Source organism: Numida meleagris, chromosome 4 (genome assembly GCF_002078875.1).
Source record: "Numida meleagris isolate 19003 breed g44 Domestic line chromosome 4, NumMel1.0, whole genome shotgun sequence".
NCBI lineage: Eukaryota > Metazoa > Chordata > Aves > Galliformes > Numididae > Numida > Numida meleagris.
Window position 1 is genome coordinate 18,415,261 of NC_034412.1, and position 26,101 is coordinate 18,441,361.

The 26,101-nt window shown below is 38.1% G+C and overlaps 1 protein-coding gene across 2 annotated transcripts in view; it reads right to left on the reverse strand.

Annotated features, from left to right (window-relative positions):
* The window catches only part of SLC25A36 (solute carrier family 25 member 36), a 31,857-nt gene continuing 7,247 nt past the window's right edge, over positions 1,492-26,101 (reverse strand). The window contains exons 2-8 of one of the 2 annotated variants that reach the window (XM_021397193.1): positions 24,463-24,633; positions 18,747-18,824; positions 15,817-15,917; positions 9,245-9,289; positions 8,361-8,427; positions 6,600-6,889; positions 1,492-5,766 (exon numbers count right to left, since the gene is read on the reverse strand). In XM_021397193.1, the coding sequence (XP_021252868.1) occupies positions 5,573-5,766; positions 6,600-6,889; positions 8,361-8,427; positions 9,245-9,289; positions 15,817-15,917; positions 18,747-18,824; positions 24,463-24,633 (946 nt within the window). In that variant the 3' untranslated portion in view covers positions 1,492-5,572. The remainder of the gene's footprint in view (positions 5,767-6,599; positions 6,890-8,360; positions 8,428-9,244; positions 9,290-15,816; positions 15,918-18,746; positions 18,825-24,462; positions 24,634-26,101) is intronic. The other variant, XM_021397194.1, reaches the window with a different exon arrangement.

The following is a 26,101-nucleotide window of genomic DNA, read 5'->3' on the forward strand; positions in this document are numbered from 1 at the left end:
CTTCAGTCCCATTCTAAGAATCTGCTGTGGGAGCAAGATTAGAAAAAGCTACCAACTTCTGAACCACCATAGTTAAGGTAGGAAACGCTCTCTTAGGTAGAAATTCACACAGAAGTAGCACTAACATTCACCACCTGGAGCCTGTCTTTAAAACTAGTTAACTTCACACAAGTCTATCAGTAGCAAGTACATCTGCATTAGTGAAATCAGTATTAAGAGTATCCCATATGGTACTATATTTAAAACACACCAGTATATCTTCCCCAATTTAATACACTGCTTTTTTTTTGCACCAATTTGTTCATTAGAACTAGATTTCCATCCCGGCATCTCCTGCCTTTGACAGAAGCTAATCATGCTGAGTCAACCTAAAGCACAGTGGCTGGCAACAATGCCTAGATGATTTGAGGAGTATTTGTCTTTGAAAGTATCTTTTATTATTTTCAACTGCATTATCAAATTCCTGGGCTTTAATTGTGAGAGATTTTTATTAAGCCTCACACACTTTTAGGTTGCATCTGTGGCCGATCACCTCTGCATTAACACCATGCCAAATTAGAATTTCACGTACCTTTATTTTACATATATGCCTTTCGTCCAGGGCAAGCTTAATGTAATCACTCAAGTAGAAAGAGTTGTAAAGTAACATGAATGTCTAAACAACCCCATACACTTAACCTGAGTTCTACTCTGCCAATCTGCCTCTCCGAGAGCTTGACTGGAAGATCAATTGCAGACAATTACCATTATGTCAGTGAGAGGTCTCATTTCAGATGTGCTAGGCATAAGCACACAATGCTTAAGTTGCCTACAGTAATTCCAGCACACCGATCACCTCTAAGTTTGGATGACCTTGATGCTAAAAGTCTCAGAACCAGAGTAGGGTAGGTCAGTTCAGATTAACACCTACCGAAGAGAAAAAAAATTATCATAGACATTCTGTTTTAATGCGAGTTTTGAAATACTTCTGAACAGCTGAAAGAATAGAATCAGTGACATCAAGTTTGCACCACAGACTGCTAAGGATTCAGTTTCAGAACACACTGGAGAAGGCTAGGCCAGAATGCAGCATGAACTGCAAACCAAACCCGTATATATTTTTGCAGAATTATTTGAGGAAATTCTGATGATAGACTTCATACCAAGTACCTGCTGTTAAAAAGAAATGACATCTAATAATGTTTCATTACAAAAGCAGTTATAATTTACTCCTTGAATCTGAAGTCTGAACATTTTGAGGAAATACTGCCCTTCATTTTTGCCAGTAGTAGTGTGCTAGATGGTGTCTTAAATGGACACAAGTTTTCTGATTGCTCATTACTGAATCTCAGTTGACAGACAATAAAAACAGTATTAGAATTTAACTGTAAGAACACATTCAACTAACTTACCTCAAACATTACTTCTAACAAAAGACAAATATGTTACAACACAAATGCATGATTCCCAGACAATATAAAAAGGCAAAAGATAAAATGATTCACAGTGATCTCCTAATGAATTGCTCTTTTTTTAATCACAATTGTCCAGGCACTGGTATATATCAATAATAAAAAATTAGAAACATCAGAGTACAGTTTATCACAGAAGGCAACATTTGAATAGAAGCACGTTGTTTTAATTTGCTTTGAAGTTTAAAGCAATCCAAACAAAAGAGTTAACAATATAAATACAGAGTAAATGCACACAGTTTACCCAAGAATGTACGCAAGAATAATAGCAAACCTCACATGAGTATGAAAGTGTTCTCAAACTATTCTTTGTGAGTGTTTAGCTATGACTCTCGGGGCATAATTATGTTCACATATGCAGGGTAGGCAGACTCTCTTAAATAGAAGAACTGAAAACTTAAACAACTAAATCTTTACAGACAAACTTGAAAAAAAAGAGTACATTTACCGAGGCACACTTCAGCATTCAGCTTGTTTTCTGAATTTGAACAGTTTAAACAGGAAGCAATATTTATAAAGGCTTTCCAAACTTTTGGATCTGGAAGAATTCTTTTAAAACACTACAGTCTGAGGAATGTTACAAATGCAATTATAGGAACAAAAACATAACAGAAACTGTCATTAACAAACATCTCAATTAGAAAGAAAATATATGGAGTGTGTTATGTAAACAGGGAACTAGATAGGTGCAGTACCAACATACAAGTGAATAGGCTGATGGTTCACTTAAAATAACCAAACAACTCCATAAAATTCTAGTGTAAACCTACTTAAAACAACATATGCTAGCAGATCTACCAGTCAGTTTAAGTGCTGGGCTCAGCCTGCTGCAACACATCACAACTCACCTGTTATCACAGCACTAAAGGGACAGAAAGGGGAATAGAGAGGCTGTGAGATGTGACTGTACTCACTGAAGTCAAATTTTTCCAATCTCAAGCCACCCTTGTCATGTTACCCCCCAATATGCTGGAGAAACCAATGACAAGCAGCACGCTGTCCCACACAGCTTGGCAGAGAAGCCCATTTTTGCCTCTGTTCAATGCATGCTCCAGTGCCACCTTTTGGCAGGTTCTGTAAAGTGCAGTCTCAGTGTCCCAAATCTTAACTGGTTGCCACGTCAAAATTAATAGCTTGCAGTAACATTTAGGGGCCTATCAAGACAAAGGAAATATATGGAAAGAAACTAATTACTGAGACTTGTTCCTGACCTCCAAAACCCCTTGGCAGGGAAAAAGGTGAAATAAATACACTACATTCAAGTATAAACTAAGATGACCATTTAAGTTTCAAGAAAGTTTAAATGCACTATTTTCAGTTCTGTAGTTAAGGATATTACTAATGTAGCATGTTCTTATTCCCTTTGCTCTTCTTTTTTAGTAAAAAAACATCAAGAAAACAATATAAATAATTTAAAGATCTTTGGGAAATATTTCAGAGGTAACTTCATATGTATTGGTAGTTGAACAAAAATCCAAGAAACAAGTCAAAATAAAAGATCACCCCTGAAGGCTAAAACATCACTTTTACCCCCATTAACAAGGTGGAGCAATAAGCTGATTGTCTATTTTTTGGTGTCATCTCCCATATTTAATTGTTCTTTTAGCACTCTTTGCTTAAACTTTTACTTTAAAAGCAACTCCAAGTGGACTGATCTCACCCAGAAGGCACACAGGGTACCCAGTGAACTGCTGAAAGAGATGTACATGTAACCAAGGGAAAAACCACAGGAGAGTAACCTGCACAAAGCCCAGACTAATGCAAATGTTAACTATATTCACATACACTGAAGCTGAAAGCCAATTTAAAGTTCGATTCTGATCAAATAACTCAGATAGCTGAAGGGTAATCCACTTTTTACAGACCAGAAATTACAGTAAGTAGCTAGTCCTGCACTTAGTTGTCTGGATAATGGTATCACAGTAAAACTTTGAAACTCAGAGCCACAAAATAACACTCTGGATTTACCCTAGAGAGGCCAATTTTTGAAAATACATTTCAGCACTCCTCTCACTTCTCTAAAACAATCAAGTTCACCTTTGTGAGTACATCACAGACCACAGTATTTGCCTTTAAAAGGTAAGACAACATTATCCAAGGACAAAGAAGACAATACAGACAAGATTCCACTGCAAGGTCACTGTGTGTGCTATCGGAGACTCTTAGAGGAAAAAGAAATTAGTGCATTTACATGAAGTACTCAAATATTTTGACAGTGGGGAGAAGATGACATGGTCAAAATAAAGTGAACAAGAAAAACCCAGACCAAATGTTCCGTAAGCTTCAAGCTTTTACATACAGCCTACAGAACTACTGCAACAGAGATCCTACAGATCTACAGCAGAAAATGCATTATTCTGCAGTTATATGGAAATCAAACCACATGCTTTAAAACCAAACTGCATGTACTGAACACAGTTTGACTACTGATAACCAGTAAGAGAAAGAAAAGTCACAAGCCAGAAGGCCACAAAGTGCATAAGGAATCATTCATTAGAAAGCCATTGCACACAATGCACAGTTTAAGTACACTGAAGTACCACACTGGAAGAGTCGATAGCACAGTTCTGTCATACCAGCATAGCAGCAATTATATGTAGAAAGCTATTGCCCCCAGTTTTATAATGGTCATATTTCTCATAAGGATCATGGATGTCGACAGAAAAATACTCAAGGTGCAGATTAAACATTTGTCTGGAAACCTATACAAGTTCCTATAACATTAAACGTTTGGTTTTGACACCCCAATTGTATGATTTTGGAAAACACAGTTCATTCTGTCATAACTTACAATCTAAGCCTTGCTGCTGAATGCAAAACATTTTTGCAACTGGCTTATAGAACAACAAAACACAACGCCTGAATGTTCCAAACTGGAGGACAAGGTCATACTGTCAACTGCTGTTCTGAATGCAGGCTCATATTGGAAGAAATGATACAGCAATTATCAGGGGGAATGCTTACAAAAAAATAATTTACTATTTTCTCCATCATTCTGTACAGAGGCTGCCTGCACTGAAGAGTCTTATCACAGCTCCAAATTCTTGTGCTTTCTAGTCCTTCTAACCATAGTGATATGTGTTCTTCCCCTGTACTCAAATACATACACCAGTAAGCTAGGTCAAGCTTTGCTGAAAGTTTTAGGATAAAAACAGCCTGTTCTTCAGTGCCATGGAACTCTGAATTAATTCTGTCTTCACAAACGGTAGGCTGGGCTAGTTAAAGATTTTTTGAAAGGCTGTAAGGTAGCATTCAGCAAGATCTCCCACGGCTGTGTGAGCAACTTGACAGACTGGCAAGGAAAGCTGATGATACAGGAGATTGTTTCATAGGTCTCCCCTTTTTTTTTTTTTTTTTAAAAAAAGGGGGGGGGAATCTTCAGAGAGAAAAAACAATGATGCAGAAGAACTAAAAGTCTACATATATCACTATCAAGAAATTGATAACCTGAAGAGTTCAGTAATCAGATTCTCTCTCATTAATCTAGAACACCACTCAAATTTTAAAAGAATACCACACAAGTATCACCATTTTTAGTGAAAAGTTATGCAATTTTGAGTCCCTGTGCCACATCCTATCTTGAAGTAGCAACATGGAAAACTTTATACACTGACTACCTCAGTCTCTGTATGAATATTCAGAGCAACTGAATGGGAATTTCATATATGGAAAAGTATGGAAGGTATTATCCTCCTTGTTCTTCCAACAGGTTACTGTGCAGTAAAACAGAACAAAAAGGATGTGGTTGAAAGCAATCATTAGAAGGTGGGAATAAGGCTGCCCGAACAAGTTCCACGTCCTCTCCCTCACCTGTTAAGTCTCTGAAGATGACTGAATAGCCTTGCCTATAGATTAACAGATGGAAACAAAATAGTAATTTTGAATAAAGAGATGCATAAAGGCATTCCCTAAGGGGCGGCTTCCACTTGTAACATTGCTAAGAGACCATACAATAAGGCAGCAAAACCATCATAGTTGCCCACAATCAACCTTCTATTTTGTCCATATCTGCATGTTCCTGATACAACTTTCCTTCTGCCCACCGCATTTGGCATTGACATTCAGTAGTCCACTCCAGTCTTTCAGTCTTCTGCCTTCCTCTAGAAAGCCTTGTCACGCTGCTATCCATCGAGCAAGTAGACTACAACTTCATAGGTTGACATCATGATAGCTGTGTTTGGAATCTGTCTGACCAGATGCGTGGTTAAACCTCGGTAGAGGGATCCATACCCTTCTTCTCGCACAAGCAAAGACAATGTCTGGAAGAAAGATCTGTATTTTGTTCCCTCTTCTCTTAGCCTTGTCCGTACAACTTCTGTATAAAGGAAACCAGATGTGGTTATGTTTGTGGTATCATCTTTCCCAGCAACCAACTAGAGATTTCACATTAAAAGTCAACCGTTCCCCCACTTCAGGTTCTCAGTATCAGAGATGCTCTTAAAAAAATTGAGGAAGACAAACAGAAGTAAACCAGCTATACGTAAGAGACAAATAAACTAAATTCTTATGCATTGTTGAATATATAGCTAAACAAGAGGAGTTTGCTTGTTAAAATTCAGAAGAGGACTGTTTGCATTTTTCTGCTTGGAAATTGTCACAAAGTACTCAATACATCAACCAACTTGATGTATACATAACTGCCTTGCTGGAAAATCAAGTGCAACCAAAAACCACACTAGGCTGCCTATTTTCTTACAAGCCATAAAGTTCTTCTCTCTGTATTGGGTTTATTTGGCCTTACCTCAACCTGTGGGCTTATTCCATTATATTTTCTCCCTGTCTTTCTGAGGAGGGAGAGTAAGAGAGCAGTGCATTAGTGCTTATCTACTTACTGATGGTAAACCTCCACAGTCCCTGAGTTACATGAAATTTCTGGGTACATACATAGATTCCAAGTGAAAAAGTACCATCTCCCTAGGTACTTCAGGCCATACCCTGACAAATCCCTGGGAAAAATAAACATTGACAAAAACCAACCATTGTAGAATTCCATTTAAAAGTGTTGCACTTATGCTGACTCACTGAACATGCTGTGAATAGCATTAGACAGAAATCGTTCTTGAGCAAGTCAAAGCTGGCTACAAATCACTTGAAAGACTCAGTTTGATCACACTGAGTCAGGCTCTCAACTACACAAGTCCCTCTTACCATGGGGATATGCTATTGATGTTGCACAAGTTTTAGAAGTGGCAGCAGCCATCATCATTCCAACAAAGTCCGAAGCTTCTTTTGCCGATTCATCCTCATTGTCCATGGAAGAAGCAGTCTTGTATTCCAGTAGTTTTCTCTTAATACTCTCATAAATAACAAAATGAATAACAGTCTCAGATATGCCTGCATAGGATGCAGACATTCCTCTGTAAAAGCCTTTAATACCATCTGATCGATAAACTTTTCGGACACATTCAAAAGCACTCATTCGTTTTTCTCCACGGTTCCTAAGAAGAACAAAATAGACATCAAACCAGTGCAACTTGAGATTAGAAAATAATTAAGCCATTTTGAGTGACAAGAGCACTTAGGAAATGTCTCACACCAATGTTGAGAGATTCCAATTTTGATATTTAAATGAAGACACTCAATTTGGAAGTGAACACAAATAAAACATTACACTGAATCCAAGCCAAACTTCATATGGTATGATTAAGGAAAAATGTCATACAGATGAATTGAGCAACAGTCTTACAGAACAAAGGACGGAATTGCCTGAAAAAACAGGCTCCCAAATGAACTGTACAAGTTAGGGACTTGTGAAAAATATGATGATTTTCTTTTGCATAACAACAGGATTTTCCCTTAAAGTATGCTTCAAATAAACAGATTCTACAGCATGGCTATTACATCCTGTTCTACAAGTGCAGGTTTTGCAGTAAAGCCTTTAGGAATATATGGCTTTGAGGCACTCGAACATGAAAAAATATGGAAAGCAGCTATGATTCAAACAGCAGCCCTCACAGCACCACAGCTATCAGCAAACAACTGAGATATCTAAAGAGGGTCTAACCAACCAGTAAAACATAGGCAGCCTTTATTTGTTTCAACTAAGCCGCAGCTGATGTCAAAGTGTACGCTCACTAGCCTTTGCAATATGCACACTAGACTCAAAGGACAACAAAATCTTCATCCTTAGACTCTTGCTTCTTATTTTCATGTCAAAACAAAAAACATAAACCCAAGCCAAGTTATACTAGACAGTATCAATGAGTATTTGGGTAAATAAATCTAACTCTCATTTTAGCTGACTTGCTGAATTGAGTTGCACATACGGAAAGATTTAAAGTATTGTACACAACTATGAAAAGTCCTTACGGCAATACATAAAATATGCTTTAGTGCAACAGGGAGCACGTGCACCTGCAGCATACAACTTCTGCCAGCAGAGGTCTCCTGACAAGCTGCACAGAATAAAACAGCAAATAACCTTGTAAGATACTACTATGAGTCATCTGGATACTATCCAAGCAAGGCAGACGTATGAAAGTAAAATGAGGCATCACTAGATGGCAGAATTTAAACCCTGATGGTCTGAAACTCCAGTACCAGTCAGCAGCAAAGTACCAAGCCTAACTTTAAGAGCGGGCGCAAGTATATACAACTGTGAATCTGAACTTCACTGAGCTAGGTGGCAGATACTCTACAGCAGACAATGCTGCTGCCTCTGATTTGCTGATGGGATGGGAAAACAGCTGAAGAACAACTGGCAAGAAGAGCAGATGGGTCTACATCTTCAGCTCCAATAATATCCAAAGCCACATGACTCTTGTACACCAACTTTCCAATTCAAAAGTTTGGATATTGAAAGAGTCAACCCATTCTGAGAAGCAGAAAAGATCCCCAACATTTAAGCACAGTATTATCACAACAGAAATATTTCCAGTTTTAATTTGTAGATTCTTGTAAGATTCTTACCTTGCATCAAGTTGTAATCGTGTCTTTACTAGCCAAATGGGATTGGTCATTGTGATCGCAGTAAAACCTAATATTTAAAAATGAAAGAGTTAGACACGATAGTATCATAAAAGCAACTGCAGCTAAGTTTGAAACGCACATGGTAAGGTAGGATGCAAAAACTCGGACTATACTGATTCTTAGGAAGTACCCATTGTAGCCTTTTACTGACATTTTATGAATCCATAAAGCCAAAAAACAATTAGCTTTTTTTCTTTTAGTTTTACATTACGAACTTTAAGTTTACTCTTAGCAAGAGATTCCCCATATAAAATAAGCCCAATTGTGTACATTTCTATGCCTACGTAATTATACCAACCCTTTTTTGACACCATAGAACATCAAAGCTAGTCTAATATTAGCCAATTAACTTGGAAAACATTTCAGTAAGAACACACTGCAGATACAGCTAAAGCAATTTGATATAGTATAAAGCATTGTGTCAATTTAACTTGCTATCTGAAATACAATCCGAGTTTAAAAGCATGCAGACTGAGTAAATACTACTTTCAGTGCAGTTAAAAGGCATGTATTACTGTAAGTTAAGAGACTTTTTAATAGTGAACTATAAAGAGAAGTTAAATTTAAGAGCTAATGTTTTATTTAGTTTTCAAAGCAGATTGTTGGTTGCCCAGGAATGATTTTACAAGCGTATGAGTGTTTAAATTGTTAAATAGTATGACTTCTAACTATCCAGACAGACAGCAACTATTTGGGCTTGCATCAGGGCTACGGGTTAAAGCTTTGATTTTCAGTCCACTAAGGAAAAAGAAAAGGAAAAGAAAAAAGACAAATTAAAAAAAGAGAGAGAAAAGAAAAAAAAAAGAAGTAAGAATCACTCTTACTTCTGCACAACCGTGGAGAGAAAAAGAGCAAAGTGAAAGGCAGCTCTGAAAAAAAAAAAACACAACAAACCATCTAGAGCTGTAATACCACACGTGCACCATTAATGAGGTGACATGTCTGCAGAAGAGAGAAGGAAAAGGGAAGGACTGGAACATGGCCAGGCAAGAGATGATAAATTTAGACAGCTGCTTACTAAGTGGCACACATCACTTGTATATCACTACAAAGACATGCTGCCCTCCTGCAAGGGAATGGACTGGGGTTGTGGGAAAGCAACAAAGAGTTATCTTGTTCAGTGCATACCTGGTACAAAATGCTTATACAAGTAACAGGGTATCAATAGGTTTGTTTATGGAGATCATTAACAGCTTACATAAAAATATATTTATTTAGTAGAACTGCTTGCATACCAGTTACTTCCGTTTAATCACCATCTACATTTACATTGCACACAAATGACTGCAATACTCTGAGAAATGCCAGGGGATCTTAACTGTTTTTAAGGTTTGTTCTACTCCTGCCCCCAGAACTCTGAAATAGGTCGATTAGGATTTTCAGTTACAGCTTTAAGGACAAACTATGAGTTTTAGAAGCTACTAAAATTGAGTTATATTTCTGTGCCAAAATAGCAAGAACACCTTAGTAATTTCAGTGATTAAATATATTTTTAAGTTTACTAAATTAAAACTAAATAACTTCCTATGAACTCACTGCATAGATCGTAAAGGTTTTTGGCTAATGCTTTTTTGATACACTACTTATTTTTTCTATGTCAAGATAATACATAACCCTTCATAGGATGAAATCCTAACAAGCCAGAAGCGTTTTCTACCTGCATTTCATACATTTCAAGTAATTAAAATTTTAAGTGAAAACTTAAAACCACCAGGGACCTATCTAACAAGGAACTGGATGATTTAAAAACATAACACATCTGCAAAAAAACGTTCTGCAGTTCAACCAGTTTGAGCCTTTCTGACCTGCGTGCCACATTACAGCATAGGAATTCCACTGATTCCAGCAGCACTTGACCCCGAACTGAACTAAATGAACATTTTGTATTTTCCTTTTCCTATCTTAAATCAGAATTTTTCCACAGGTACAGTTCCCAAAGGATACTAGAAACAAACATGACTGAAACAGGCACGTTGAAATAAGGTGGGGAAAATAACTGATTTCCCCTACCAACACATGTTCTCCAGGAAAAGGCTTCTCTTAAAGACAAGAGCCATTCTAAAATCCCTTCTAGTTCTTAATTTGAGATGTTTAATTAGTTGAACAAGATCAAAATATTTTTGCATTCCTATTTATCTCAGGTATACACTCTGGAATTTTGTTAATGTTAGACTGTATTTTGCAATACTATTGGCTCAGCATTTTCTCTTTCCTATTCAGCCCAAATAACTGGTCTCTAACGATGAGATTAGAGGCAAAACCTGATAGCATTTGCCCAGAGCAGTAGCCTGATTCTTCAAGGCAGGCTGGGAAGGAGTATACTGGAAATTGCCAGTGAATAGCAGTTGGCACGGGACACAGCCTACTCTGTCCAAACATGCTCTCCTCAGGTTGCTCTATACCTTACTTAAAAATAGCACTGTTAACTGTAGGCTTGGACATTTAGCAAAAGCCATTTTATCCCCAGGGCTGCCATAAGCCCAAGCAGCAGGAGAGCTTGTACCAAAGCTTTCAAATCAAAGAGCCTTCAGCAATTCAGGTTTCAAGATGAAACAACCACAAAACTCAATTCTTAGAAGTAATGTAGTAAATACAGTCAGTAGAAGAAGAATAAATTAAAGAGTTGAGTGATGCTGACCTCAAGGAAGAGGCTCCAAAACATAAATATCCAGAATTTTGGGATCTTTGATAAGATAAGCTTTTCTTTACAAATACAGAAAGCCTGTATCATAAGCACTGCTTAAAAAATGAAGGTGAAGGGTTTCCAGCAACTACTAAGGAAATCTATCATTTTTTCCCTTTTTTTTCCCCTGAATGCTTAAGACTGAAGTATTGTAAAGCATTTTAAGTTTATCAACGTGTTATATCCTCAAGAGATTAAGATTCCAGATTCATTACCAGTGCAGATCATTCTGGCAATACCAGAAACTCTTGTACTTCCATGTTTTAGTTTGTTCTATGAAATCCTATCCAAGTTTCGGATTGAAAACATTATCTCAATCAACCTTTAGAGCTATACCAGCTAATGACAGGTAAGATCCCAGGTATTCCTATTTATGCATCATATTTCAGAAGTTATATATTTTTTTAAATCTATAAGCCAATGTAATTGATACAGACGCATGTGAATATGGAATGCTGAATTAGAAATCCAAAATAGTAAAATAAAAGCAAACCAAAAGAGAAAACAGAAAGAGACAGAAAGGAGATTGTAGACATATTAAAAAAGAAAAAGAAAAAAGAGGTCTTTGAAATAATGTGACAACAAATATCAGCTGCAGCATTTTAAAGGCAGCTCTGGGGCACTCAAAAAATAAAAAGCCTTGTTTAACCCAGTAAGGGACACTGAATTAGCCAACAGAGCTAAGCAGAAGTAGCAGCCATCAGTGAAAGGTATTTTCCACCTTTCCCTGAACTGCACAGAAAAAATTAACTCTTAACAGAGTTCAGGAGAAGTGTTGTCCTTGCACAGTGCACACAATGTGAATTCAAGATAATGAAAGTGAATTCCCCTTATTTTGTTTATTTAATAGATATTACAAACCCAATGTGTGGTTCTTACACTAGAGGCTGCAAGAGACGCTCAGTTCAGTACTCACGAGGTTTAAGTTAGTCCATATTTCTGCAGGAAGTGACCTGCGGATGGGGAGCATGAGATGACACGATCTCACTCTTTTCACGGGAGAAATGTACAGTAAATGCCTAAAATAGACACAGGCTTTTCTGTATCATAACAACAAGCAGTGACCTCATCAGACACATGTGCACAAATCGAATCCCATTGGAAGGGTTTGTGAATTATTTTGAGATCTAACTTTTTCAGGTAAAAGTTAGGAAAAAAAAGAAAGAAAAATAATCAGAACAGGCCACAGATAATAAAATAGTTGCGTAAAATGCACTGAGTACTGAAATTTCTGCTCATTTGCAGCAGTTCAATTTTACATCTCCAAATACTTACCTACGTATGAGATTTGTAAGTGAACCCTCCTCCTTTCCCACTCCCTCCCAAATACCATTCAAAAGAAAAGTAAACCTGTCTCAGGACTAAAAAAGCAAGGTAGATGCCTTATGAAATCAAAGTTTCTAGTGTCAATAATCAGTGACTTAAATACACATTTTACTTGGTATTTAATTAACTGTGTACACTAAAATGTTACATGTTATCTTTTGTATGAAAGTAGTCCCAAACTAAAAACAAAAATCTACACTAGGGTTGGTTGGGTTGCTTTGCCAGTAGAGTTACAAAAAGAACAGCAATAATACATTAGGCAAAGTAGTTTTGCAGCAGATTTGCAACAACATTGCCTGAACGATGCTACAGATCATTAAAAAGCAAATCAGAAAGCCATTCAGGAATCAAGCCTCTCATTCAGTTCTTAAGTTTTTGTTCTCTGCTGGGATAAAAGATGTTGACTAAGTGAAATGAGAAGGCAAAGTTCACAGTGAATCAGAAAATTTAGCCTAACTTTGGAATGTTCAAAGAAACTACCTTCACACAGCAAACACTCATTCTTGTAGTACGCTTCAGATCCACTCACTGTCTGAGCTTGCAGCAAGAACCACGTGATATGCCAGGCAGTAAGCAAAAAGTAATTTAATTCCTCATGGGGGATACACTGATATTTTAGAGATGAAGGTGATGCGAATTATATGCTGGAAGCTAGCACACAGCAAAAGAAAAATATTCATTTCTAATTGCATAAGGCATCAGTTACTAACATGTAGCATAATTCATCCTCCTCAGAAAAAAAGAAAATTTACTAAAGTGTAAGTAAAACCAAAAACCTATGCTTAATCTTGCAAAGAATCAAGTCTAAAACCAAAAAGGTCTAAAATACTGTACCTCAGTTTCTTGTTTCGACAAATGCCATGCGTATAAAGTAATCTGCTTTGCAATAATATTAGTCTAGTGTGGGATACTTATGTATTAACATCGATACAAGTAAACACAGTATTTCAAGTTTACTGAAGTTCACTACTTACAGTGCTTTCATACAATATATTAATGAGATAAAGCTATGAATAACTTACAGATTTTTTTTTAAAACTGCATGTTTGCGTGGTTGTATTTTTCAACCTATAAGAAAAGTTTTGTAAGTGCAAACACCACCTCATGCTTATTACGTTTCAGAAGCCTTCACATAAGAAGAAGGTTACATCTAAACAACAAAACCCTCCTTATTTGACTGAGGGACTCAGTTCCTTACTGAAACCAATGGCAGCTGCAAAAGAAAAAAATCAGTACTGATTATTTTTGCTAGTTGTTGTGTTTATCCAGCCTGCCAATTTAGCAATTTTAGGTTCCCAAGCATATTACAGCAAACTTGCGTTAACCTATTTAAGTCAACCAGTTAAGAGGCCTCATTTCATTTTGCCCCTGTTCTTTTGCCATTTCCTTGAGATGATTTGCATCACGCAGCAATACAAACCTTGCTGGTAAAACTTAAAAGGTGGTTTAAGTGCACTGTCTGAAATATATTAGAATTATAAAAACAAGGTTAGCATGTTCCCAAAACAGCACTGTCAACTCACTGCTTATAACTCTAGTCCTTTACATGTTTATCAAAATACCAGCAGTACTGAGTGTCAAAAAATTCTTTGTCAAAGAAGCTTCTTGTACAGGTCTTCCAGAGAATGTCTGGAACATACAGAAGAGTTTCACCAGCTACATAGTTCAAGAACACAACTGCAGAACTAGATAAGTGTGAGAAAGATAACAGCCACGTAAATGTTCAATAGTAAAGTGACTGTAAAAAAAAAAGCAAACAGCAATTTGGGCTAAAATACATTTACCTCAGCCTACATTTAGCAGCAGACTTAAATGCAAATGCAAAACACAATCCTCTGAAAGGGAAGCAAGTCAAGTCCTTGAAAAGCTACAGCTCTGCAAGTTCTTGGAAAGTCACAACACCATAACACCACAAAAGTTCTTTTTGTTATGGAAAGAGGACGATAAGCTCCAAAGATTAAGAAAACGAACTCCTCATTTGTTTGTAGTAATGCATGAGTTTTACAATTGATCTTCAGTGGAGGATGTACCTTTCCCCTCTCCCCCAGTACCCATGTTTTCCCCCTTTAGAATTTAATTTTTCTTTTTTTATCCTCTTAACAGCTGAAGACAAGAAAAAAATAGATAATTAGGGTTTCTGGAGCGATTAGCTGATTAGGATCAACTTTTCATGAAAATCCTCCCACCTCATGCTGCTCACCTACAAACAAAACACATGCCAGTAGGTGGGAAGAAATACTCCATCACTTGAGAACCCTACTTTGCCCGTTTAAGATAAATGGCTGTCCTCGTGTCTGCAAGTTAGAAGGTTAAATACTGCTACCACACTTCTCATATGATGGAGCTAAGCATTAGTGAATTATTCAACTAAGAAGCTAATGCCACTTAAATTTACTATGGTATACAACAACTTCTTTGTAACAGATTATTAGCAAGTATTAAACAGAGAACTTATCCTGATCATCTTTTTGTCTGCAATCCTGGCAGCCCATTCCAGATTGATTGTGAAATTTGACATGAATTAGTAAATTCAAAAGCCTAAAATAGTATTGTAGCATTCATCTGTGAAGCATCTATGATCCATGCAGAAAAAATGTCTAAAAATTTGTTTATGTGTAGGAAAGACAGACAACAACAGGCGAACTGTGAGCTTTTTTGATTTTTTTCAGGTTAAGTCCGTTATCAGAACCTTTAATTCCTTGTTAACAATCCCAAAACACAAAACATACAAGTAAAAAGTAGTGTCAATTGCTAAAATATACTGAAGTTACACTGTAGATTAAAGGCATTCATTTTCAGAGAAAATAAATGAATATGATGGAAATCTGCTCTTCCATGCCACTTTAGTGGTTGAGTAAACTTCACATAGACCAGTGTTTGAGCAAAGGGCGGTTGGGGGGGGAAGATGTACAACCGTTACACACAGTTATTACAAATCTGTAGGCATATTTCAGAAAGACAAAAACAGGTCAGACATACAAAGCTATAACAGAAGACATTAGCATAAAAAATAGATTAAGAATTATTTAGCCTAAGTTCAATGCACACAATGCTGTTTATAGTTTGCAGAGCAGATAGCTAACGTGTTTAAAGCATTCATTTTTCATGTCACAAACTTACAACTGAGGAAGCAGGCATACAAGTTTTCCTCTGAAAGATTATTCACACAGTTTAAAGATTTTCATTAGCATGAAGTGCAAAGTTTCATGCACATATTTCTCCAAGTGCCTTGTATAACAAGAGGCCAAAACAGGTAACCACTACTGAAAGAAGTCATTCAGCCACCAAGCATTTTCTGCTGCTTTTTTTCCCCCACACATTTACAACCACCCCTCATTTGTCACTAGGACTGCAGAATGAAGAAGCTATAAAGTTACAGATCCTTACCTGCCACACCAGCTGAAATCATGTGAACCTGGGTAGAATCTGGATTGAAAATATTGTTCAGCTTTTCCTTGCAGTTTGAGTAAGCAGCAAAATATATCGCTCTAAAATTAGAACAAGATGTGAGTTATGTTGTTTTATATGATGACGCCCTTACAAACAGTAAGGAAAAAACTGCTCAAGGAATAATTCCCTCAAAGCAATGAGTACATTTTAGGGATGACAAAATGAGAACACTGAGGGGAAGGATACATAATTGTAAATACAGAAATAATGTTGAACTGAGGCCTGAAGTTATGTTGCTCAGTATTTTTGTAACAGACCAACTTTGTTCTAATGGCCTAACTGTCAGCAAATACATAGAGCTTTTTGTTTGGTTATTTTAAAAATCAAACATAGCAGATTCAATAATTTCAAGTTATAAATATTTATATTTAAAATGCTTCAGTAGCTGTGAAGATGGCATCTGCATTTTCTTTCTCTAGTCCCATATTTAGAACAGACACTTAGCTTTTTTCCTCAATATATTACACAGAAAATACTTGTAAACTTGTACTACATTCAAGTTTGTAAGCTGGTATCAAAACAAAGCTTGACAAAAAAGCACGTCAATCCAGGAACATAAGAATACTTGTTTTCATTCATAAATGAATTTGTAACTCAGTTTTTTTTTTTAACTACTTAGACACATCTTTACAAAAGGAAAAAGAAATACAAGTTCTCACAAACAGAACATTAACCTCATTAGCCGTGCAAACATGGTTTTCTTTATTATAAGGAATGATGAAGTGTTTGCCTAATGGACACAATTTCTAAAATGGAATCTGGACCCAGTTAAGTATATTGGATATGTCATAAAACATGCTTCTCTACAGCTTATTTAAACAAAGAGCTGCTGTTAAATCCACTTAGCCAGTGCTTAATTGAAATGAAGTAGTGGATGAAAACTGAGTCTGCTGGAGGGGAAGAGGGATGTGCTTGTTTATAAGGCATTACACCAAGAAGACGTTTTAGCTCGAACACTGAAGAAAGCAAGCTAAGTAGATGCAAAGGGAATCTACTGAAAAGAAATTCCCTAAAAATTTTTTTGCAATTGAGGTTATTTTTCAGTGAGAATAGTCACTTAAAAATGGAATTCAATGCTACATAAGAGTGACTGTTATAATGTATCTTTTAAGTCTCCAGCCAAAAGAAAAACAAAAGCTGATTAAGGGAGAAAAATATCCAGCAAGCGCTAAGTTCTAAATTACTTTCCCTAAATAATGATGCAAAGATCAATGGGCCTTTATGGTTTGACAAATTAGATGTAAAAAATTACTTTCTTCTGCATAAGGATAAAGCAAGAACTGTGAGCACAAGACTGGCAGTCCACATATGGTGTGCGTCCCCACGCTTTAAGTAGTGTAGAAAGAACGAAGCTGCAGGTACTAAAGAAATAAGCTACAATTATTCATTGCTTTGTTACAGATAACACGGAACACAGCAGGGAGAATAAAAGGACAGGAGATGAAAAAACTTCCTAGTAAAGACATTTGTTGGAACCAGAGAAAGCCACAATGCTGAACATTCAGATACAGACTGGACTATCAAAGTCCACTCTTCAGCTTAGAAACTATCTAGATTAAAAGTTGGGAAATTAATTATTCTAGCCTTATCTCTTTTGTTTTCCCTCACCTGCTACCTATATTTTTTGTTGGTGGTTCCTAGTTTAGAGATAAACATAATATTGTACTTGGCAAAGTCTTCAAATGCTAATTGCCTAATAACAGCAGATTAAGAGAACATGACTCTGAATTCTCCTTTCATTTCTGAAGAAATTACATTCAGAATGATGCAATATTACATATTGATTTCCCATAGGTGTCAAGAACACAATGCTACTAGAATCGCTTCAGCTTCTTCAAACACCAATGCTAAGTTAGTGACCAGAAAGTACCTCAAGTATTCAAAACAGTTCAAAAAAATCAGCTAAAATTAAAGTATTTGAACTGCTGAATTATGCTTTTCTCTTATTCATAGAGAGAATCTAGGAAACACCACCTCATCTGTTAGATTCAAATAGAAGACAAAGCAACGCTGAATAGAAAACCCAGTTTAACGAGACAAAGCATGCAAGGTCATTAATAGTTAAGATACTCTCCAAATTGGTGTGCAGGAGACGGGAATAATATCTTCTGTTCAGATAAAAACAAAAAAAACCAGAAGCAGGGCACTAAGTCAACAGAAGAATAAAATCACTGTGACTACATATACCAGATGCAAAAATACTTTTATCTTAAAAACAGAATAGGAAGGAATGAAAATGGGCCACTTAGATACCACTGCCACTTAAACCAGATTTATGTTCTGACCTGCTTTGTTCTCTGAAACTGCCCTTCTGCCCTTGAGTTCAGACCACTGCTGGATATACTTAATCTGTGACAGCTGTTAAGTGTTTCACCCTACTCATTCTTACCTTTATTCACATTTCAGAATGGGCTTCCTACTGCAAAAAGGCCGTTACTCTGTGCTTCACCAGAATTTATGCAGGGAAAAGAGCCAGTGTTTTGAGCTTACAGTCACACATCTACTTTCTGAATAATGGATTAACTGAAGGCTAAATCTATCTGTGCATAAGGTACAGACTTCTGTTTACAAATGCAACTCCTTAAACATATTCCTTCTTAACTGGAAGAAAGTCAGAGTAAGGAATAGCACGGAGAGCAAGGTATTAGGAAATGCTGAGAAAGCTGGTGCAGAAATGTGGGTCTGGAGCAGCAAAACATGAGTTGTTCAGTATTTTCAGACACGATCTATCCTAGGAACAAAAAGTATTTACTGGTAAGTATTCAGACTGCAATAACTCACTTGAAATAAGCCCTCAATCTCTTGAAAAATATGCAGCAACCAAAATTCCACAGAAATTATTTCACTTGTTGAGCATCTGTATTTACCTGGAAGGAGCAACGCCTACCAAATTAGGACCCAGCCCTCTAAACAGAGAACGAGGACCTTCCTTTTGCAAGATCATCCTAGAAAACAAAAGTAACAATATTTTAATATTCATATCAAAATTACTGAATGCACTGACCACAGTCAACATGGCATAATTTTAAACTTTGATCTTTGTGTATAGCTTTGACAATGCAGCATTGACCACAAAAGTTACATCATTTCCTGGAACCAGCATAAAATAAAATTCCATTATTGCTTTACGTACCATAAAAATCCAGGAACTAAAGGCAGAAGTCAAGCCTTACAATGTCAACACAGGCTCTCTGTCAAAGATCAGATACTATCTACGATGCTACTCATTAAGACACTTAAGTGTCCTTTTATTAGTGAGAAAATACTGAGCACTGAAGTGGTTACATTTATGTAGGCTCTTCCAGAAGGCATTTGAAAGATTCTGTTCTGAATTCATTTCATACTCTTTAGCTCTCATATTTTTGAGAACTTTTGGGGGGTAAGAAGGGAAGAGCAGGGAGGAAGAAAGTTATAAAGATTCAGTTACAGGAACAGCTATAAGCCCTCTGAGAGTATCCGCTCTGCAGCTCAAATCACACCCAGCCAAGCATATATTTTACAAGCTCCCACCTACTCTTCCAATAAAGACAGAAACATCAGTATGGTTTTGCATGTGCTACTCTGCTTTGATTCTACAAGATTCAGTACAGTAAGTCACCTGTCCAAACTTCTAGGAAAGCAGCCTTTCAGTTAAGAAGCACTGCCTTCTCTGTTCCCATGCATGACTTAACACATTAGAGAACATGGTCTGTGCCATTCTCATGATTTTGAAATGCAAGATCTTTGTACTGCAAGATTCAAGCTACAATACACGTGACTTCTAGCAGAATGCACTCCCTTATCCCCCCAGTCCTTCATATTCCCCTGCAGGGACTCTTCCCACACCAGTGTGCAAGTTCACAAAGCTATAGGCACCTGTATCTCTTGCTGCACCACAATACAGCTCCTTCTGTGACTGAGGTACTCAAATGTCTTTATTCTACTGACTGGGTAAAAAATCATTAGTAATCACTTAAGATATAACACACTCCAGAAAGTTTTCAAGCAGAAATGCATTCTTTGTGTCACTCTTTCTACAAGATAGTGATTATTTTGATTCTGATGTCCCCAATAATAAAAGCAAATGGAAATATCCAATATGAGAAGTGGGTCTTCCTTGAGGCTAGGAGGCGTTCAATCCTCCATCCAACAGCAACAGCTTAACAGTTCTGAACCACTACCTGTGTGCTCCCACCCAAGCAATGCTGCCAGCCATGGAGTTTGTGGGTCTTCTTAAATCACTCCTGAAGACAATTTCCATCTCCTCTTGTAAGCAAAAAGTCACAGCACTGTCCTAATCTTATGGGAACAAGATTCACTATAAATACAATTCTGGAAAGATTGCTTGGGCAGCAGAATTCTGTGCGACCTCCCGAAGCAATCGGAAAAATCAACACAATGGAAAAGGCATTACTAAAGAGGTAGAACGACTGGCATGACAGCAAGGTGCTACAAAGGAAGGGAAGTAGATCGCTCACCCATATCAGAAGATTCTGATACGGCCATTCTATGATTCTGTGATTCTATGATTCTGGGATCACAGGGAAAAGCTCCACCAAGGAGGGATCTCCAGAAACAGATCCTTCCTCAGTGGCAGTCAGCCCTTAAATGAGTCCTAAGAGGGGTGGAGCCTGGCTTCTGGTCACACAGGTGAATTGCCTTCACCTGTGCTTCCAGGACTGACTGGGTCTTTCCTCCAGGTGCTCAATCAGTGGTTCAGGCCATGATTCAGCAGTTCCCATACACCTCCTATCTTTGTGGGACTTGCAGAGAAACTGGGAATACAAGTAGTCAGTCAAGAAATCTCAAGGGAGGAATCGCTAACACAAACATTTGGAATACCCATCCCACCTAACTGTGGTTTCTAAAAGGAGACCAAGCTGAAGACCACAGCAACATTTCTTGGTACACAGAGGATATCCATAAATATTAAATTTTAGCGAAACTTATCTGACAGATGAAAGCTATATGTAGCATGGAAAGAGATTCCAGAACTATCTGATTTCCAGAAGCTGAAATTGTGTATTTCTCAACAGTTCTGCTGTCAAATCAAACCAGAAATTTAAGAAGTTTATTCTCAGTAATCAAAATAAAATAGTGGTTCTGAACTGTTGCATCAGTATAAAGAAGTCATCATGACTGTTAGGAATGTTGGCATATAATGTTTCCAGCAATAATTTAGCTTCACATTCATAATAGTTTCTGAGGTCATAAGTGAGTAGGGTTGCTTCACAGCAATAATTAGCATACTGAACACATTCGAAAGTGCTTTGGAAATCCTCATTACTTGAGCATATCTGTCATCCTGAAAGCATTCCAATACTTACACAGAGGGAACTACCAAAAATTCTTAGCATAGAGCTCAGCTCAGACACAATATCAGATTACAGCAAAACTGAACCCAATTAACATGTGGTCCGTGTCCCCAAAGCACTAATACATTAACATCACCTACCACTACAGTATAAAGTGTTGCACATATTATATGTATGCATGCACATATACGAATGTGTATAAAGCAGCAGAAACCTCAGTGCTTTCGAGAAACTTATAACTCCCTTTCTTCTGGATCTACAGCGTCCCAAGACTTGTCAGAGCAATGAATAACAGAAGAGAAGTCACAGCAGAATTTCCCTCAACAGCAAGCAGGTAGGACTAGAATGGTGATAGTTACTGATACTCACAGACATAAGCTGGAGGAGTTAGAGTCTACTCTGAAAATATGACAAACTTTTTGAATTAAAGATCAGATCTCAGAGTCTGTACTGCTTACTCAAAGCAGAAAATGGCAAATCTAAGACTGGGAGAGCAGCAGCAATGTTCCATTCGGCCCCAGTTAACCTGCAAATACCACGTGGGGAAGTGGGCAACGCGAGGCTGATCAGATTTCTATTATCAAGACCTCTGGTTTAAATTCAGCGAAGTTAGACACGAAAGGCATCAGCAATATAATATACCCAACAGATATTTAGGTATAAGGGAATTCACCTATGTTGCCAGAGAATGCAGTCACCTGCACTAGCTCGTCTGAGTTTATTTTCCTTGCACAGATGTCTCTGAAATCACCACTGCTGACTCTCTAGGTGCAGAACTGATTCCACAATAGTCTGTTAAACTGAAATTCTGACTTAATTTGCACGATTCATCCTGTTTTTAGACAGAGTACTGTAAGCTCACTCATGAGTCTTGGAGCACTGCACTTAATTTGGAATGAGAAAAGACAAGCAAACCCTGACCCTATGAGTCTGAAAACATTAGAAAAAATCTTCTATGCAAGCAGCTATTTGGGTACAAGCTGTATTTAAGCACCACCCTCTAACCAGATAAACCCTGAATCCTGCCCAGAAACTGCCAGAAAAGGCTGCCTACAAACTACTTCACCAAATAACTAGATAGCAGTAGCTGGTCTGAATCTTAACTAAGACTTTCTAGTGCGAGGAGCAATAGCAGACCCTTCCTGGAAGAAAACTCTCCTCTTATTATACCCATATACTGAAGCTACCTTCCCATAACTGGCTAGCTGAGTCCCTCAAAGTGAATTCTACCTGTGAGAAGCACCAGCAGTATAACTGTGGCCAGAGACCTCTTCTGCTGGCTACTTCACATCATAAGCACTCATGAGAAGGGGAAGAAAAGCAGTCATAGAATCACAGAATGACTTGGATTGGAAGGGACCTTAAAGATCATTTAGTTTCAAGCACCCTGCCATGGACGGGGTTGCCAACTACCAGATCAGGCTGTCCAGGAGCCTATCCAACTGGGCCTTGAACACTGCCAGGGGTGGGGCATCCACAACTTCTTGGGGCAACCTGTTACAGTGCCTCATCACTTACCAAGTGAAGAATTTCTTCCTAAATCTCCCTTCTTTTAGTTCAAAACCATCCCCCCTTGTCCTATCACTATCAAACCATGTAAAAAGTTTATCTCCCTCCTGTCTGTACGGTCCCCTGAAGTACAGGAAGGCTGCAATGAGGTCTTCCTGGTGCCTTCTCTTCTCTAAGAGGAAAAAAAACAGCTCCCTTAGCCTGTCTTCATAGGGGAGGTGCTCCAGCCCTCTAATAATCTCTGTGGTTATCCTCTGGACCCACTCCAACAGCTCTACGTGTTCCTTGCACTGGGGGCCCCAGGCCTGGACACAGTAATCCAGGTGGGGTCTCATGAGGGCAGGACAGAGGAGGACAATCACCTCCCTCATTCTGCTGGTCAACCCTCTGATGCAGCCCAGGATACTGTTGGCCTTCTGGGCTGCAAGCACATACTGCTGGCTCATATCCAGCTTTTCATCCATCAGGACCCCCAAGTCATTCTCTTCAAGTCTGCTCTCAGTGAGTTCTTCTTCCTGTTCAAAGAGGTGCCGTGCAATCAAAACATCCCAGGCCACAGCAAACTTTGACCATACTTATTAGCTCTAAGAAGTGTCACTAAGCACATGCCCATCAGAAAACACCAAAATGGCTTTGTGTCTCTGTTTTCATCAACATTCATAATCTGGACACAAACCAGGTTAAAAAATCTTGTATTAATAAACAGTCCAGCACCTAACTGGACTCCTCTGTAAGGGATCAACATAGACTGGAGAGTTGGGCAATCAATAGTATGAAATTAAAAAAAGGAAAATGCAGGCTACTGCACCTGGGAGGAGCAATGCCAGAAACAGGTAAAGACTGGGAAACAAGCAGCTGGAGTGCAGCTCAACAGAAAGGGATCTGGGGGTGACGGTTGACAGCAGGCTCTACATAAGCCCTGACAGCCAAAAGGGCAAACTGCATTTTGGGGTGCATTAAATACAGCATAGCTTATCAGTCAAAACAAGCAATTCTCTCACTATTAGCATTGGTGAGGCTTCACCTTGAACACTGCGTACAGATCTGGGCTCTACGATATGAAAAGGAGGTTAAGATACTTGAAAACATCCAGAGGAGGGCAACAAAGCTGGTAACAGGGCTGGAAGGTGTATCCTATGAGAAGAGTCTGGGGTCGTCCAGTCTGGAGGCAAGGAGGTGTGAGGGTGACCTCACTGCTCTCTGCAGCTCCCTGAGCAGGGGAAGCAGACAGAGGCACCAGGCTCTGCTGCTGGGCATGCACAGGAACAATTAAGAGTTGTACGAGGGGAGGATCAGACTGGATGGAGGAGAAACTTCTTCAATGTGAGGACGGCCAAACACTGGAACAGGCCTCCTAGAGCAGCGGTTGATGTTCCACGCCTGTCAGTGTTCAAGTGCCCTCAATAACATACTACAATTTTTGTTTTGTCTTGAAGTGGTCAGACAATTGGGACTGGATGACCTTTTTAGGTCCCTTACAACTGAACTGTTCTAATTTTAAGTTTTAAGAGTGCTCCCAGTGAGTGTTGGGGATGTAGTTTGAGGTTGTGAATTCCACACGGTATGCACGTTCTGGATAATCCAAGGTACAGACTTGAGCATGAAAGACATTTGGAAAACTAGAATGTGAAACTTACAGTTAAGTGGCAAAATATAGGAGGTCTAACAGTAACATGACAGACACAAGTCTTTATCTTTTAAACAGATTTATCCATTTGTCCAGCATGCCTCCCCCTCTGGCCCCAAAACCAAATAAAAAACCTGTAACATGTACACTCACTTCAAACAATGGAGAGGTCCAGGAGAAACTCTAGTTATTCGATTGACACCAGCACCATTCACAGTGTTGAGATGAACTTCAGAGATGTATAGAGTCACAGAGGAGGACTGCAACCGTGTTTTCACAACTTCCAGTGGACATGTCAGAATTGCACCAACAGTACCTCCACATCTGCAAAGAGAAATAGGATCACCATTTTCTAAACTGCAAAGACAATGAAGAACACACGATTTTATGTTGTACTGAGCACAAAGAAATTGCAAAATAAGAAGTAGTAACTAGTGTATGCATGACAATGTTGTAATTACTTGCCCTTGAAGACACACAAACTGTTAATTCATTAATCTTCCAACATTTAGTGAAAATTTGAACAGGCAAAAAGAAAGTTTCCCCAAGTGGTGAAGGTGCACTGTCTTCAGCACACACTGTTCAAATCTGTTCTGGAAAGTAGCTCAGCATTTCAAATGTTTAACTTCCTGTAGTAAATTTTAACTTTTTTTTTCCTGAGTGTTCAGTGTGCTCCTGACCACAAAGGAGATGCCAGAAATCCTTAAGGGTAGAGCAGATTTGTGCAGAATGCACACAGAGCTATGCCCATCATTCTTTGGAACGCAGGTAAGAACTGTATTGTGGGAATTTAATAAATTAGAACCAACAAACTCCCTTTGTATTTTGTGCATGGTGCCACGAAAGTAATAATTCACTGAATATTTCTTGAGCTCTGCTCATTACAGCATGACACACTGGATTCCATGTGCAGAACGCTGTAGAGCTGAATCTGGGAAGATAAAAGTCTGCCCTTCATTTCAGTAAGAAAACTAAAGGAATATGCATGTGACTTACACCAGTGAAGGAGTTATCCTCATTCTGTTAGAGCAGAGTACAGCCAAGAACATACTGCCATTCAGCAACTTTGTTCAGAGGATTTCTGAGGCGCTCGCTCATAAGCTAATTATTAATTTGTACACTCCTGTTTAACTATGACGATATACAACCTCTGAGGGAAAAATATCAAATCCACAAATTTTCATTCCAAAGATAACTCCAAATTCTTTGACACAACTGCTACAAAAAGAAGAGCTTCCCTTGAACCTTTTTGGAGACCAGAATTCTCTCAACTTCACCAAATATCAGTCTTAAAATTATTACCAGGACATTCTATGTACCATTTAAAAACAAACAAACAACAACAAAAACACCTCCCCCCACCAAAAAAAAAACCTAATTTAGACTGCTCAATGCTACTAACAACTCCACCAGCAACCACACAAATATAATTTGTATTAAATTCAAAGGGCTTAGCATTCATTGCTCTCAAGCAATAAGTAGAGCTGGTAATTGATCGCAGAAAGCACTGAGAAAAACATTCTATTTCATTGAAACACATTTTTTAAAAGCATCAAGGTTTGTTTAAAAGTATTTTTTCAACAGCGTCTTCCAAAATGCAAAGGAGAATTCAGCACAAATTAGCAGTAATACCCAGAACACAAGATCTCCTAGGTGTTCGCAAAGAGTCTGCCGAGTATCACGTTTCGAGTCCGTCAGGTATAGCTGTTTTCTGCTGCAAATAATACCAAAATGGCAGTACAGCATTGCATCCTAACATGCTAATCTGTTTGTAAGAATTGAACTGATAATA